General features: G+C 49.1%; 1 protein-coding gene and 1 long non-coding RNA gene across 2 annotated transcripts; both read right to left on the bottom strand.

Moving 5' to 3' along the window:
* Positions 1-2,126: 2,126 nt before the first annotated feature.
* LOC120910756 lies at positions 2,127-2,945 on the bottom strand. Its single transcript, XR_005741563.1, has 3 exons — positions 2,877-2,945; positions 2,524-2,592; positions 2,127-2,181 (listed from the first exon to the last, which is right to left on the bottom strand). It is a non-coding gene; the product is annotated as an uncharacterized LOC120910756 (long non-coding RNA).
* Positions 2,946-3,276: 331 nt separating this feature from the next.
* On the bottom strand, positions 3,277-11,325 carry LOC120910669 (golgin subfamily A member 6-like protein 7). Its single transcript, XM_040322422.1, has 4 exons — positions 10,749-11,325; positions 4,490-4,828; positions 4,065-4,214; positions 3,277-3,348 (listed from the first exon to the last, which is right to left on the bottom strand). The coding sequence occupies exons 1-4, from the start codon at positions 10,914-10,916 to the stop codon at positions 3,277-3,279; spliced, it is 729 nt and encodes a 242-aa protein (XP_040178356.1). The 5' UTR covers positions 10,917-11,325.
* Between the last annotated feature and the right edge of the window lie 1,694 nt (positions 11,326-13,019).

The following is a 13,019-nucleotide window of genomic DNA, read 5'->3' as shown; positions in this document are numbered from 1 at the left end:
GAGGCCCCCCTTATATCAGGGTCCCCATCAGAGCCCCCCCTTATATCAGGGCCCCCCTTATATCAGAGTCCCCATCAGAGGACCCCCTTATATCAGGGTCCCCATCAGAGCCCCCCTTATATCAGGGTCCCCATCAGAGCCCCCCTTATATCAGGGTCCCCATCAGAGGCCCCCCTTATATCAGGGTCCCCATCAGAGGCCCCCTTATATCAGGGTCCCCATCAGAGCCCCCTTTTTTACAATAAGAAACATCTTTCTATCATTGGAATATACTTACCGGCCGGAGCGCAGATTTTCCATCAGGGTGAGACAGTCAGAGCACAGCAACTCAGGGATCCCCACCGTCCTACAAGAGAAAACATTGGAGGTTATTTCATTGCTACTAATAAATCTTTCTACATCGGGGTCACCCCCCCTTATATCAGGGTCCCCATCAGAGCCCCCCCTTATATCAGGGTCCCCATCAGAGCCCTCCCCCCTTATATCAGGGTCCCCATCAGAGCCCCCCCTTACATCAGGGTCCCCATCAGAGCCCCCGCTCTTATATCAGGGTCCCCACCAGAGAGCCCCCCTTATATCAGTCTCCCCATCAGAGCCCCCCCTTACATCAGGGTCCCCATCAGAGCCCCCCCCTTACATCAGGGTCCCCATCAGAGCCCCCCCTTATATCAGGGTCCCCATCAGAGCCCCCCTGTAACGGAATGACCCGGGACACCCAGAGACTTTGTGAGGAGGGGGGATACTCCTGTGTCAGCGTCACTGATAACTCTTGGGTCTGAGTCCACCCTGTGCCCTTTGGGCATGGGGTGGCAAGTGAATCATAATTCATGTATTACATGAGATGGGACATTAATAATAAATCATGTTTGCAGGATGTCTTGAGATATCACAAGTTGTTGGCTATTCAATGTGGTGAATCGTTCTATGATTAGCCCTGACTAGTGACATGCTAATTAAGTCAGGGCCTGGAAGACATTTCATTGTCCTTGTGAAAGGTGTTAATTGCATAGACTCCTAAGATATTCCATTAACCATTGTGTAAGGCTGTAGAGGTGTTAATCCAGGTCTGCTCCCAGACCTCTAATTATGTATGCTAAATACTGTTTATGTGTGATAACACTGTCTAAAGCCTATTGATGCTCAGAGGTGTGAATAGGTGTCAAGCTGTATGCGGAGACGGAACGTCTGCCTAGGGAACTCAGTGTGTGATGGGGTTTTGTTTGTTATGCTGTTAATGAAGGAATGTGCAGTGATTAGACATGATAATTATAGGCCGGCGCCGACCTGTCTAGAATGGTTAGTAATTAGCCTTAGTGTGTGGATGGGGAGATGATTGTTCCTTTAATGCCTTGTACTGTATATAAGACTGAAAGAAACCATTAAAGTTGGTCATTACATTTGGAACAAGTACAGAGCTGTGTCTCGTCTTGATTCTGGGCAAATGAAATGGGATCGGGTCCTGTCGGTTGGAGTGTCGATAAGCTGTCTTGGATGTGATGGAAGGTCGTAAACGGTGGTGACCGTTACACCCCCCTTATATCAGGGTCCCCATCAGAGCCCCCCCTTATATCAGGGTCCCCATCAGAGCCCCCCCCCTTTATATCAGGGTCCCTATCAGAGCCCCCCCTTACATCGGGGTCCCATCAGAGCCCCCCCTTATATCAGGGTCCCCATCAGAGCCCCCCCTTATATCAGGGTCCCCATCAGAGCCCCCCTTATATCAGGGTCCCCATCAGAGCCCCCCCTTATATCAGTGTCCCCATCAGAGCCCCCCTTATATCAGGGTCCCCATCAGAGCCCCCCTTATATCAGGGTCCCCATCAGAGCCCCCCCCTTATAACACAGTCCCCATCAGAGCCCCCCCTTATATCAGGGTCCCCATCAGAGCCCCCCCTTATAACACAGTCCCCATCAGAGCCCCCCCTTATATCAGGGTCCCCATCAGAGCCCCCCCTTATATCAGGGTCCCCATCAGAGCCCCCCCTTATAACACAGTCCCCATCAGAGCCCCCCCTTATATCAGGGTCCCATCAGAGCCCCCCTTACATCGGGGTCCCATCAGAGCCCCCCTTACATCGGGGTCCCATGGGGGTAGAATAGGGGGGATATACTTACTTGGTGGGTCCTCTCTGGGACGCTGTGTGGCCGCACCAAGGACAGTATTTACACACCTCCATGATCCTAGAAGAGAAAACAGTTGGCGGTTATTTCATTGCTTTCTTATCATGATAAAAATACATTTTCTACTCATTCCTTCCTCTCTGAAGTGTTTCCTGAATGTTGGTGCCGGCCCTCCCCCGGGGGGCCCCTCAAATGAAGGGCCCAACAATCTCCCAATAGGAGCACTTGGCACGGCCTCACCGGCTTCATGATTGACCCCTCCACCTGATGGTGGCCAATCAGGAGGCAGGAGAGAGAGGGGACACCCCCTCCCCCAATAATAAATGTAATGATATTATGGGATGTCCGGAAACACGCATGTGAGGAATACAAAACATCTTTCTATGATTGGAGGATACTTACTGGGCGGAGCTCAGCTTCTTCATCATGCTGTAGCAGGAAGGGCACAGCAAATCAAAGATCTCCGAGGTGCTAGGAGAGAAAAAACAGTTATTTCATGGGTGGAGTCCGGGGTACAAGAGGGTGGAGTCTGGGATACAAGAGGGTGGAGTCTGGGGTACAAGAGGGTGGAGTCTGGGGTACAAGAGGGTGGGGTCCGGGGTACAAGAGGGTGGAGTCCGGGGTACAAGAGGGTGGAGTCCGGGGTACAAGAGGGTGGAGTCCGGGGTACAAGAGGGTGGAGTCCGGGGTACAAGAGGGTGGAGTGGGGGGAAAAGAGGGTGGAGTCGGGGAAAAAGAGGGTGGTATAGACTTACTTGATGGCTTTGGACTGGGGCACTCCGTATTTGCAGCAAGGACAACTCCTAAACGAGATCTTGGCGCTCCTAGAAGAGAAAACAGTTGGCGGTTATTTATTTCTTATGATAAAAATACATTTTCTACTGAATGTTGGTGCCGGCACATATCCTCAGGGGCCCCGGGGAGCCCAATAATCTCCCAATAGTAGCACTTGGCCCGGCCTCACCGGCTTCATGATTGACCCTTCCACCTGATGGTGGCCAATCAGAAGGCAGGAGAGAGAGGGGGGTACTAGTCACATATTGGGGTGCCGGCACCAGTCTGTATGTACAGCATATCTGTATAGGAAGGTCTCGGCTTCCAGCAGATCAGATGTACACATAGACTTCCCCTACCAAAGACAGAAGAAGTCATCACTTACAGGAGGTCCGCCGCCGCCTTTCCCGACTGGAGGGTCCACTCCTCTGAGCTTTCCCCCATCATCTTCATCTAAGAAGAGAAAAGAGACCATTAGATTACAATACTTTATATAAAGAACAAATAAGGGTTAGGGTTAGGGTTAGGGTTAGGGGGTTAGAGGGTCAGGGTTAGAGGGTCAGGGTTAGAGGGTTAGAGATTAGGGTTAGGTAAGGGTTAGAGGGTTAGGGTTGGAGGGTCAGGGTCAGGGCTAGAGGGTCAGGGTTAGAGGGTTAGAGTTTAGGGTTAGAGGGTTAGGGTTGGAGGGTCAGGGTTAGAGGGTTAGAGTTTAGGGTTAGAGGGTTAGCGTTGGAGGGTCAGGGTTGGAGGGTTAGAGGGTTAGGGTTAGAGGGTTAGAGTTTAGGGTTAGAGTTTAGGGTTAGAGGGTCAGGGTTAGGGTTGGAGGGTTAGAGTTTAGGGTTAGAGGGTTAGGGTTGGAGGGTCAGGGTTAGGGTTGGAGGGTCAGGGTTAGAGGGTTAGAGTTTAGGGTTAGAGGGTTAGGGTTGGAGGGTCAGGGTTAGGGTTAGAGGGTTAGAGGGTTAGGGTTGGAGGGTCAGGGTTAGGGTTAGAGGGTTAGAGTTTAGGGTTAGAGGGTTAGGGTTGGAGGGTCAGGGTTAGGGTTGGAGGGTCAGGGTTAGAGGGTTAGAGTTTAGGGTTGGAGGGTTAGGGTTAGGGTTAGGGGGTTAGGGTTGGAGGGTTAGGGAATTAGGGTTAGGGTTAGGTAACCCAACTAATCCTATCACCCGTACCTTCTCATCCTGTTCCTTCTTGGCTCGATCTAGCTCATCCTGATACTTCTTGGCTCGATCTACCTCATCCTGATACTTCTTGGCTCGATCCTTCTCATCCTGAATCTTCTTGGCCCGATCTTTCTCAGCCTGCTCACGCTCGGCCTTCATCTTTTGTTCATGGAAGAAGAAGAAGAAGAAGAAGAAAATCAATGAAATGTCAAAGCATTGAGTAGCTTATAGTGTGTGAAATGTAATGCAGATTGTGGAGGTCGGGAGCACAGAGGATGATTTCACCCTTTGGCTGCCACCTATGTAAGACTAATGCGGCGTACACACGATCGGAAATTCCCACAAGAAAAGTCCGATGGGAGCTTTTGGTTGGGAAATTGCGGCCGTGTGTGGTAGGCTCCATCGCAATGACACCCCAACAATCTGATACTTACCATTGCCTCCATCATTTTATTCATTTGCCCCTCCATCTCCTTCTTCTCCTTTTCATGCTGCTCCTTCGTCACCTTCAACTCCTCCATCATCTTCATCAGTTGTTCCTCCATCTTCCGCAGCTTCTCATTGGCTTCCTTACACTGCTCCTGAAGGGCAACCCCATTCCTCTCGCTCTTCTCTTCCCACTCCTTCTGGACAATGCCCAGCTTCTCTTCCAGTTCCTTCTTCCAGGTCTCCTTCTCTTTCTTATCTGCCTCCTCCTTGTCTTTCAGGGCCTTCATACATTCCGTGTAACTGTTTTCCATGGTCTTCATCTGATCGTCCTTCGCTGACATCTCCTGTAATAACCACAAATAGGAAACATTAGTTGTGATCTTTCTTTTATAGAGCTCAGACATCAATTACAACTTTCATGCATTCCATCAAAACTGCCCCATCAAATTGCCCAATCAAATTGCCCACATCCTATTGCCCAATCAAAACTGCCCCCTCAAAAACTGCCCCCATCAAAAACTGTTCCGTCAAATTGCCCCATCAAAACTGCCCCCATCAAAAACTGTTCCATGCGGAGGAAACCCAATTTAGGAAAAACAGAATAGAGCCGTACCTAGAAAAAGCAAAAATACCTGCTCTATCAGAAGAAGGAACTAGCGAATTAGAAAGAGAAATTACAAAGGAAGAAATTGAACAGGCGATTAAAAACACTAAAGCAGGGAAAAGTCCGGGCCCAGATGGCTACACCTCACTATATTACAAGAAATTCTCTGGGACGTTGGTCTCATTTTTTTAGCAATATATGAATGCCATAGGGAAAGGTGTAGAGATGCGCCAAGAAGCCCTAGGGGCCCATATAACCCTTATACCTAAAGAAGGGAAAGACCCAACGCTATGCGCCAGCTATAGGCCAATATCCTTGATGAATGAAGACATAAAAATGTATGGAAGGATATTGGCCGAGAGGGTAGATAAAGATCAGGTGGGGTTTGTCCCTGGGAGGGAAGCAAGGGATAATGTAATAAGAGCAGTGTTGCTGATTCATAGGGCCAAGAAGGGGGGAAAACCTTTAATATGTCTATCAGTAGATGCCGAAAAGGCTTTGGATAGACTAGACTGGGGGTATATGCTGGCGACACTGAGATATGCGGGCATAGGCCCACAGATGAGGCATTGTACTCTAGACCTACGGCCATGGGTGTAGGAACCCTTACAAATCTGGGGGGGACAGCATTTTTACTCACCAGGTATATTCTTATTAAGTAGGTGTTCAGAAGCTGAATGCGCCGACATTTTTCAGCGTAATCAGCAGCAGGGGCGTACCTAGAGCATTTGGCACCCGGGGCGACTCCTATATCTGCCCCCCTCCCAACTTTAAAATGTAAAAACACCCCACTGTGACCCCTGCATACCTCTGCACCCTTCAGTCTCTCTGTCACTACTGTGTAACTCCTCTCCACAACTGGACCCCTTTACATTACACAGCCCCTTCACCTTTGGACCCCTTTACATTATTAAACCCTCTGGACCCATTTACATTACTAAACCCTCTGGACCCCTTTACATTACACAGCACCCAGCACCTCTGGACCCCTTTACATTACAAAACCCCTTGCACCTCCTGGACCCCGTTCCATTACACAGCACCCTGCACCTTTGGACCCCTTTACATTACAAAACCCTCTGGACCCCTTTACATTACACAGCACCCTGCACCTCCTGGACCCCTTTACATTACACAGCACCCTCTGGACCCCCTTACATTACACAGCACCCTGCACCTCTGGACCCCTTTACATTACACAGCACCCTGAATCTCTGGACCCCTTTACATTACACAGCACCCTGCACCTCTGGACCCCTTTACATTACACAGCACCCTGAATCTCTGGACCCCTTTACATTACACAGCACCCTGAATCTCTGGACCTTTTTACATTACACAGCACCCTGCACCTCTGGGCCCCTTTACATTACACAGCACCCTGCACCTCTGGACCCCTTTACATTACACAGCACTCTGCACCTCTGGACCCCTTTACATTACACAGCACCCTGAATCTCTGGACCCCTTTACATTACACAGCACCCTGCATCTCTGGACCCCTTTACATTACACAGCACTCTGCACCTCTGGACCCCCTTACATTACACAGCACCCTGCACCTCTGGACCCCTTTACATTACACAGCACTCTGCATCTCTGGACCCCTTTACATTACACAGCACCCTGAAATCTTTGGGTTCACACGTGTGTCCTGGAGTTTGTTGCAGTGTTGGGGTATACGCAGTTTTTCTGCATTTCATCCCCATTTTTAGCTGCAGTGCCACAGACTTCTATTAGCTTGTGTAATTTTACTGTGTTTTCTGAAAGCTCACCAAAGACGCAGTAAAGAGGACATTTAGTGTGCTTTCAGAAAATGTTGCAAAAATGTGTAACCCAATAGAAGTCTGTGGGACTGTAGTGAAAATGGAAGTAAATGCAGGAAAACTGTGTATACACCGACACTGCAACTGAACCGCAGTGCATCAGTGTAATCCCAATTGAGTGCTGGTTCATATATATGCGATGCAGGAATCAGTGCGATTCCTGCATTGCATGTTGCTGGTCGGCCGTTCACGCTGTCTTTTGCAAACTACTACGGGTGTCTATAAATTAATGACACCCCCAGATCGGTTGGCAGATCACAGTGAGAACTGTGAAATGATGCAGGAATCGGATTGCACAGGTATAAACTCCCATTCAATCCGATTCCAGCGCAGACCAAAAAAAGGTTTTGGTGCAAATGCGATTTCAGCCATACAGTTTGTATGTCTGAATTCGCATCGCACAGACATCGCATGTGATATGCACAGAAATGCAGTGCGAATCACATGCAATGTCTATGATCATGCTAGTGAAAAGCCTGGCTAAAAGGAACATGATGTGGCCTATCAGCATAGAGTTAATGACAGGCTCTGCTAGAGGACAACAGAGGAAAGAGGGGGAGTGAAGGATTTGGGGGAGAGAAGAGTCTAGACACAGTGACAGTGCTGATAACTCACTTTATGTTCCCAAGATGATCATATCTCACACGAGTTCAGTCGGTGGCTCTTTAGCTGTTGGCTACTTGTTTAAGTGTTCCCGCCCACACGTTCCTCTCAGATACAGCTGAGCACGGGCTGCACGGAGCATGGAGGACACAGAGGGGAGGGAGGAGGCAGAGCTGATGCAGACTCTTCCATTCCTGTAGAGAGGGGGGGGGAGCTGTACTCACCGAGTTGTTAGAATGTAACAGAGAGTGAGGTGCACAGTAGTGTGTCAGTCTGCCTGAGCTCTCCCTGCACTCTCAGCATATCACATCGCCGCTGCACTACCAAGCCTGCTCTCACTGTTTCATACAGGGGAGGATGGGGGAGACGCCTGACACCCCCCTAATGTGTGGCACCTGGTGCGGTCCGCCCCTTAGTTAGTACGCCTCTGATCAGCAGCGCTCCAAGTCCTCCTAACCTGGGGGGGATTTTACCGTACCTGTCCCCCCCGCATTATTTCCTGGGGGGGATGTGTCCCCCCCGTCCCCCCCGGTTCCTACGCCCATGCCTACGGCACAAGTAAGGGTGAATGGGACCCTTTCGGAGGCCTTTGCATTGTAGAATGGCCCCCGTCAGGGTTGCCCACTCTCTCCCGTAGTTTTTGTCCTCTCCCTGGAACCATTGTTGGCCACCATACGATGGAACCAAGAAATTACCGGCTTAGAAATGACTGGGCTTATACTCAAGTCACCTTTTTGCGCCTGATCTCCCCCCCGATTTGAGGACCCGGCACACATGTATCCCCAATCTTCCTCTACAAGTGTGCAAAGTTTCTTGTCCGGGCGACTTATGGCCGGGTAGCACCAATTTTTCAAAGCTGGGCACCCCTTCCATAGACTCCCATGTTAAATGGTAATTTCTCTGTGGAATTTGAGGACCCCATAATGGCCGGTCGTAGGTCCCCTAGACGCAAAACTTGGCACACATGTAGCCCCACTCTTCCTCTACAAGTGTGCAAAGTTTGTTGTCTGGGGGACCTACGACCGGGGAGCACCGATTTTTCAAAGCCGGGCACCCCTTCCATAGACTCCCATGTTAAATGGTAATTTCTCTGTGAAATTTGAGGACCCCATAATAGCCGGTCATAGGTTCCCTAGACGCAGAACTTGGCACACATGTAGCCCCACTCTTCCTCTACAAGTGTGCAAAGTTTCTTGTTCGGTGGACCTAGGACAGGGGAGCACCGATTTTTCCACGCCAGGCACCCCTTCCTTAGACTCCCATGTTAAATGATAATTTCTCCGGTGACTTTGGGGACCCGTTAATGGCCGGTCGTAGGTCCCCTAGACTGAGAACTTGGCACATATGTATCCCCACTCTTGCTTTATAAGTGTTCAAAGTTTTTTGTCCAGGCGACCTACGACCGGGGAGCACCGATTTTTCAAAGCCGGGCACCACTTCCATAGATTCCCATGTTAAATTAAATGGTAATTTCTCTGGTGGTTTGGAAGACCCGGTAATGGCCTGTCGTAGGTCCCCTTGACCCAGAACTTGGCACATATGTATCCCCACTCTTCCTTTATAAGTGTGCAAAGTTTTTTGTCCGGGCAACCTACGACCGGGGAGCACCGATTTTTCAAATCCGGGTTCCCCTTCCATAGACTTCCATGTTAAACGATAATTTCTCCGGTGACTTTGGGGACCCGGTAATGGCCGGTCGTAGGTCCCCTAGACCCAGAACTTGGCACACATGTAGTCCCATTTGTCCTCTACAAGTGTGCAAAGTTTGTTTTCTTGGGGACCTACGACCGGGTAGCACCGATTTTTCAAAGCCAGGCATCCCTTCCATAGACTCCCATGTTAAACGGTCATTTCTCCGGTGATTTTGGGGACCCGGTAATAGCCGGTTGTAGGTCCCCTTGACACAGAACTTCGCACACTTGTAGCCCAATCTCTCCTCTACAGGTGTGCAAAGTTTCTTGTTTGGTGGACCTATGGCCGGGGAGCACCAATTTTTCAAAACCGGGCACCCCTTCCATAGACTCCCATGTTAAATGGTAATTTCTCTGTGGAATTTGAGGACCCCATAATAGCCGGTCATAGGTCCCCTAGACGCAGAACTTGGCACACATGTAGCCCCACTCTTCCTCTACAAGTGTGCAAAGTTTCTTGTTTGGTGGACCTAGGACAGGGGAGCACCGATTTTTCCACGCCGGGCACCCCTTCCATAGACTCCCATGTTAAATAATAATTTCTCCGGTGACTTTGGGGACCCGTTAATGGCCGGTCGTAGGTCCCCTAGACTGAGAACTTGGCACATATGTATCCCCACTCTTGCTTTATAAGTGTTCAAAGTTTTTTGTCCGGGCGACCTACGACCGGGGAGCACCGATTTTTCAAAGCCGGGCACCACTTCCATAGATTCCCATGTTAAATTAAATGGTAATTTCTCTGGTGGTTTGGAAGACCCGGTAATGGCCTGTCGTAGGTCCCCTTGACACAGAACTTGGCACACATGTATCCCCACTCTTCCTTTATAAGTGTGCAAAGTTTTTTGTCCGGGCGACCTACGACCGGGGAGCACCGATTTTTCAAATCCGGGTTCCCCTTCCATAGACTCCCATGTTAAACGGTCATTTCTCCGGTGACTTTGGGGACCCGGTAATAGCCGGTTTTAGGTCCCCTTGACACAGAACTTGGCACACATGTACCCCTCTCTTTCTCTACAAGTGTGCAAAGTTTTGTGTCCGGGAGACCTACGACCGGGTAGTACCGATATTTTAAACCTGGGCACCCCTTTCTATAGACTCCCATGTTAAATGGTAATTTCTCCGGTGACTTTGGGGACCCGGTAATGGCCAGTCGTAGGTCCCCTAGACCCAGAACTTGGCACACCTGTACCCCCACTCTTCCTTCATAACTGTGCAAAGTTTCTTGTTTGGTGGACCTACGACCGGGGAGCACCGATTTTTCAAAGCCGGGCACCCCTTCCATAGACTCCCATGTTAAACGGTCATTTCTCCGGTGACTTTGGGGACCCGGTAATGGCCGGTCGTAGGTCCCCTTGACACATAACTTGGCACACGTGTACCCCCTCTCTTCCTCTACAAGTGTGCAAAGTTTCGTGTCCAGGGGACCTACGACTCCATAGACTCCCATGTTAAACGTCAGTGTAGTCATGGGCACAGTGAGGAGTGGGCACAGTGGGGTTAAAACAAGTATTTTAAATGTGAGAAGTGGGAGGAGTCTTACCTTCCTCAGCTGTTGGATCTCCGCCCTCATGTCCGCGTTTCCTGCGGCGGTGGTTTCCATTTGGAGGAGAACGGTGGACACCAGATTCCCAAATCCGGGATACTCTTCAGTGCGGGGGAGGGCGTTCTTCAGCACGTCATCCACCGATCTCAGATTGTAAGCTTGCATTGCGATGCTTTGAATTTTAGAATAATAAGTAGAATTTGTCTTCTCAGTAAAAATGTCTCTCTGTAATATCACAGGAGCTTCTCTGTAACACGTCTTCTCTCTTCAACTGTCTACAGTGAAATGACTGAGACCCCTGAGCTCTGCCTTATATTCCCTCCCCCCTGGGTCTCCTGCTGTGACATCACACAGTCTCCATGGAAACCAACTGCCACTCTGCACAGTGTCTATAGGACATCACTGTCTCCATGGAAACCAACTGCCACTCTGCAGGACATCACTGTCTCCATGGAAACCCACTGCCACTATGCACAGAGTTATATGACATCACTGTCTCCATGGAAACCAACTGCCGCTCTGCACAGAGTTATATGACATCACTGTGCAGTGCCCAGAAAGGGGGTTCCACCCCTAAACACAGGGGGTGATATCTGGGAAGAGAATGTTTATTACCCCAACATATTTATATTGTGTGAAAGAGCGTCCCGAGACCTTCGAAATGAGCTGCCATCGCCCTCTGTAGGTGGAGGCGTTGTGGAGGGATGGGGGGTTATAGGTGATGGGGGGAGGAGTTCTTTACTTGGCACAGCACTGACCTGTGATTGGGGGAGGAGCCTTCTGAAATTGGAAGTCGTCACGGCAACAGAATTCCGGCCGTTTTTTTTTTCAAACTACAACTGATCTAATGTAAGTAGATGGGGGGAGGGGAGGGGGGGGCATTATTATTGTGATACTAAAACCTTTCTATTCATGTGTATGGAGTATATATATATATACAGTGAGGAAAATAAGTATTTGAACCCCCTGCTATTTTGCAAGTTCTCCCACTTGGAAATCATGGAGGGGTGTGAAATTGTCATGGTAGGTGCATGTCCACTGTGAGAGACATAATCCAGAAATCACAATGTATGATAACTATTTATTTGTATGATACAGCTGCAAATAAGTATTTGAACCCCTGTCTATCAGCTAGAATTCTGACCCTCAAAGACCTGTTAGTCTGCCTTTAACCACTCAAGCCCCGGACCATATTGCTGCCTAAAGACCCAAGGGGTTTTTACAGTTCGGGACTGCGTAGCTTTAACAGACAATTGCGCGGTCGTGCGACGTGGCTCCCAAACAAAATTGGCGTCCTTTTGTCCCCACAAATAGAGCTTTCTTTTGGTGGTATTTGATCACCTCTGCGGTTTTTATTTTTTGCGCTATAAACAAAAATAGAGCGACAATTTTGAAAAAAATGCAATATTTTTTACTTATTGCTGTAATAAAAATCCCCCAAAAACATTTTTTTTCCTCAGTTTAGTCCGATACGTATTCTTCTACATATTTTTGGTAAAAAAAATCGCAATAAGCGTTTATCGATTGGTTTGCGCAAAATTTATAGCGTTTACAAAATAGGGGATAGTTTTATTGCATTTTTATTAATTTTTTTTTTTTTTTACTACTAATGGCGGCGATCAGCGATTTTTTTCGTGACTGCGACATTATGGCGGACACTTCGGACAATTTTGACACATTTTTGGGACAATTGTCATTTTCACAGCAAAAAATGCATTTAAATTGCATTGTTTATTGTGAAAATGACAGTTGCAGTTTGGGAGTTAACCACAGGGGGCGCTGTAACATTTAGGGTTCACTTTGTGTGTGTTTACTACTGTAGGGGGGTGTGGCTGTAGGTGTGACGTCATCGATCGTGTCTTCCCTATAAAAGGGATCACTCGATCGATACGCCGCCACAGTGAAGCACGGGGAAGCCATGTTTACACGCGGCTCTCCCCGTTCTTCAGCCCCGGGGAGCGATCGCGACGGAGTGGCTATAAACGAATAGCCGCGCCGTCGTCCCGGATCGCTCCTGAAGCCACGGGGACCGCCGCATGTATCGGGGGGGGTCCCGATCGGACCCCCGACCCACGTCAAGCAGGGCACGTATATATACTTGGATGTGCCTGCTGACGTATATGTACATGAGGCGGTCCTTAAGTGGTTAAAATGTCCACCTCCACTCCATTTATTCTCCTAAATTAGATGCACCTGTTTGAGGTCATTAGCTGCATAAAGACACCTGTCCACCCCATACAATCAGTAAGAATCCAACTACTAACATGG

This window comes from Rana temporaria, chromosome 8 (assembly GCF_905171775.1).
Source record: "Rana temporaria chromosome 8, aRanTem1.1, whole genome shotgun sequence".
NCBI lineage: Eukaryota > Metazoa > Chordata > Amphibia > Anura > Ranidae > Rana > Rana temporaria.
Note: the sequence above shows the minus strand (reverse complement) of the source record. Positions and strands in the feature narration are given on the sequence as shown.

Coding starts and splice junctions, on each gene's coding strand:
- LOC120910669 (XM_040322422.1), bottom strand. CDS start 10,916: ATGCAAGCTTACAATCTGAGATCGGTGGATGACGTGCTGAAGAACGCC. Junction 4,215..4,489: donor ATAAAATGATGGAGGCAATG/GTAAGTATCAGA, acceptor CATGAACAAAAG/ATGAAGGCCGAGCGTGAGCA. Junction 3,349..4,064: donor AGAAGGAACAGGATGAGAAG/GTACGGGTGATA, acceptor TTCTCTTCTTAG/ATGAAGATGATGGGGGAAAG.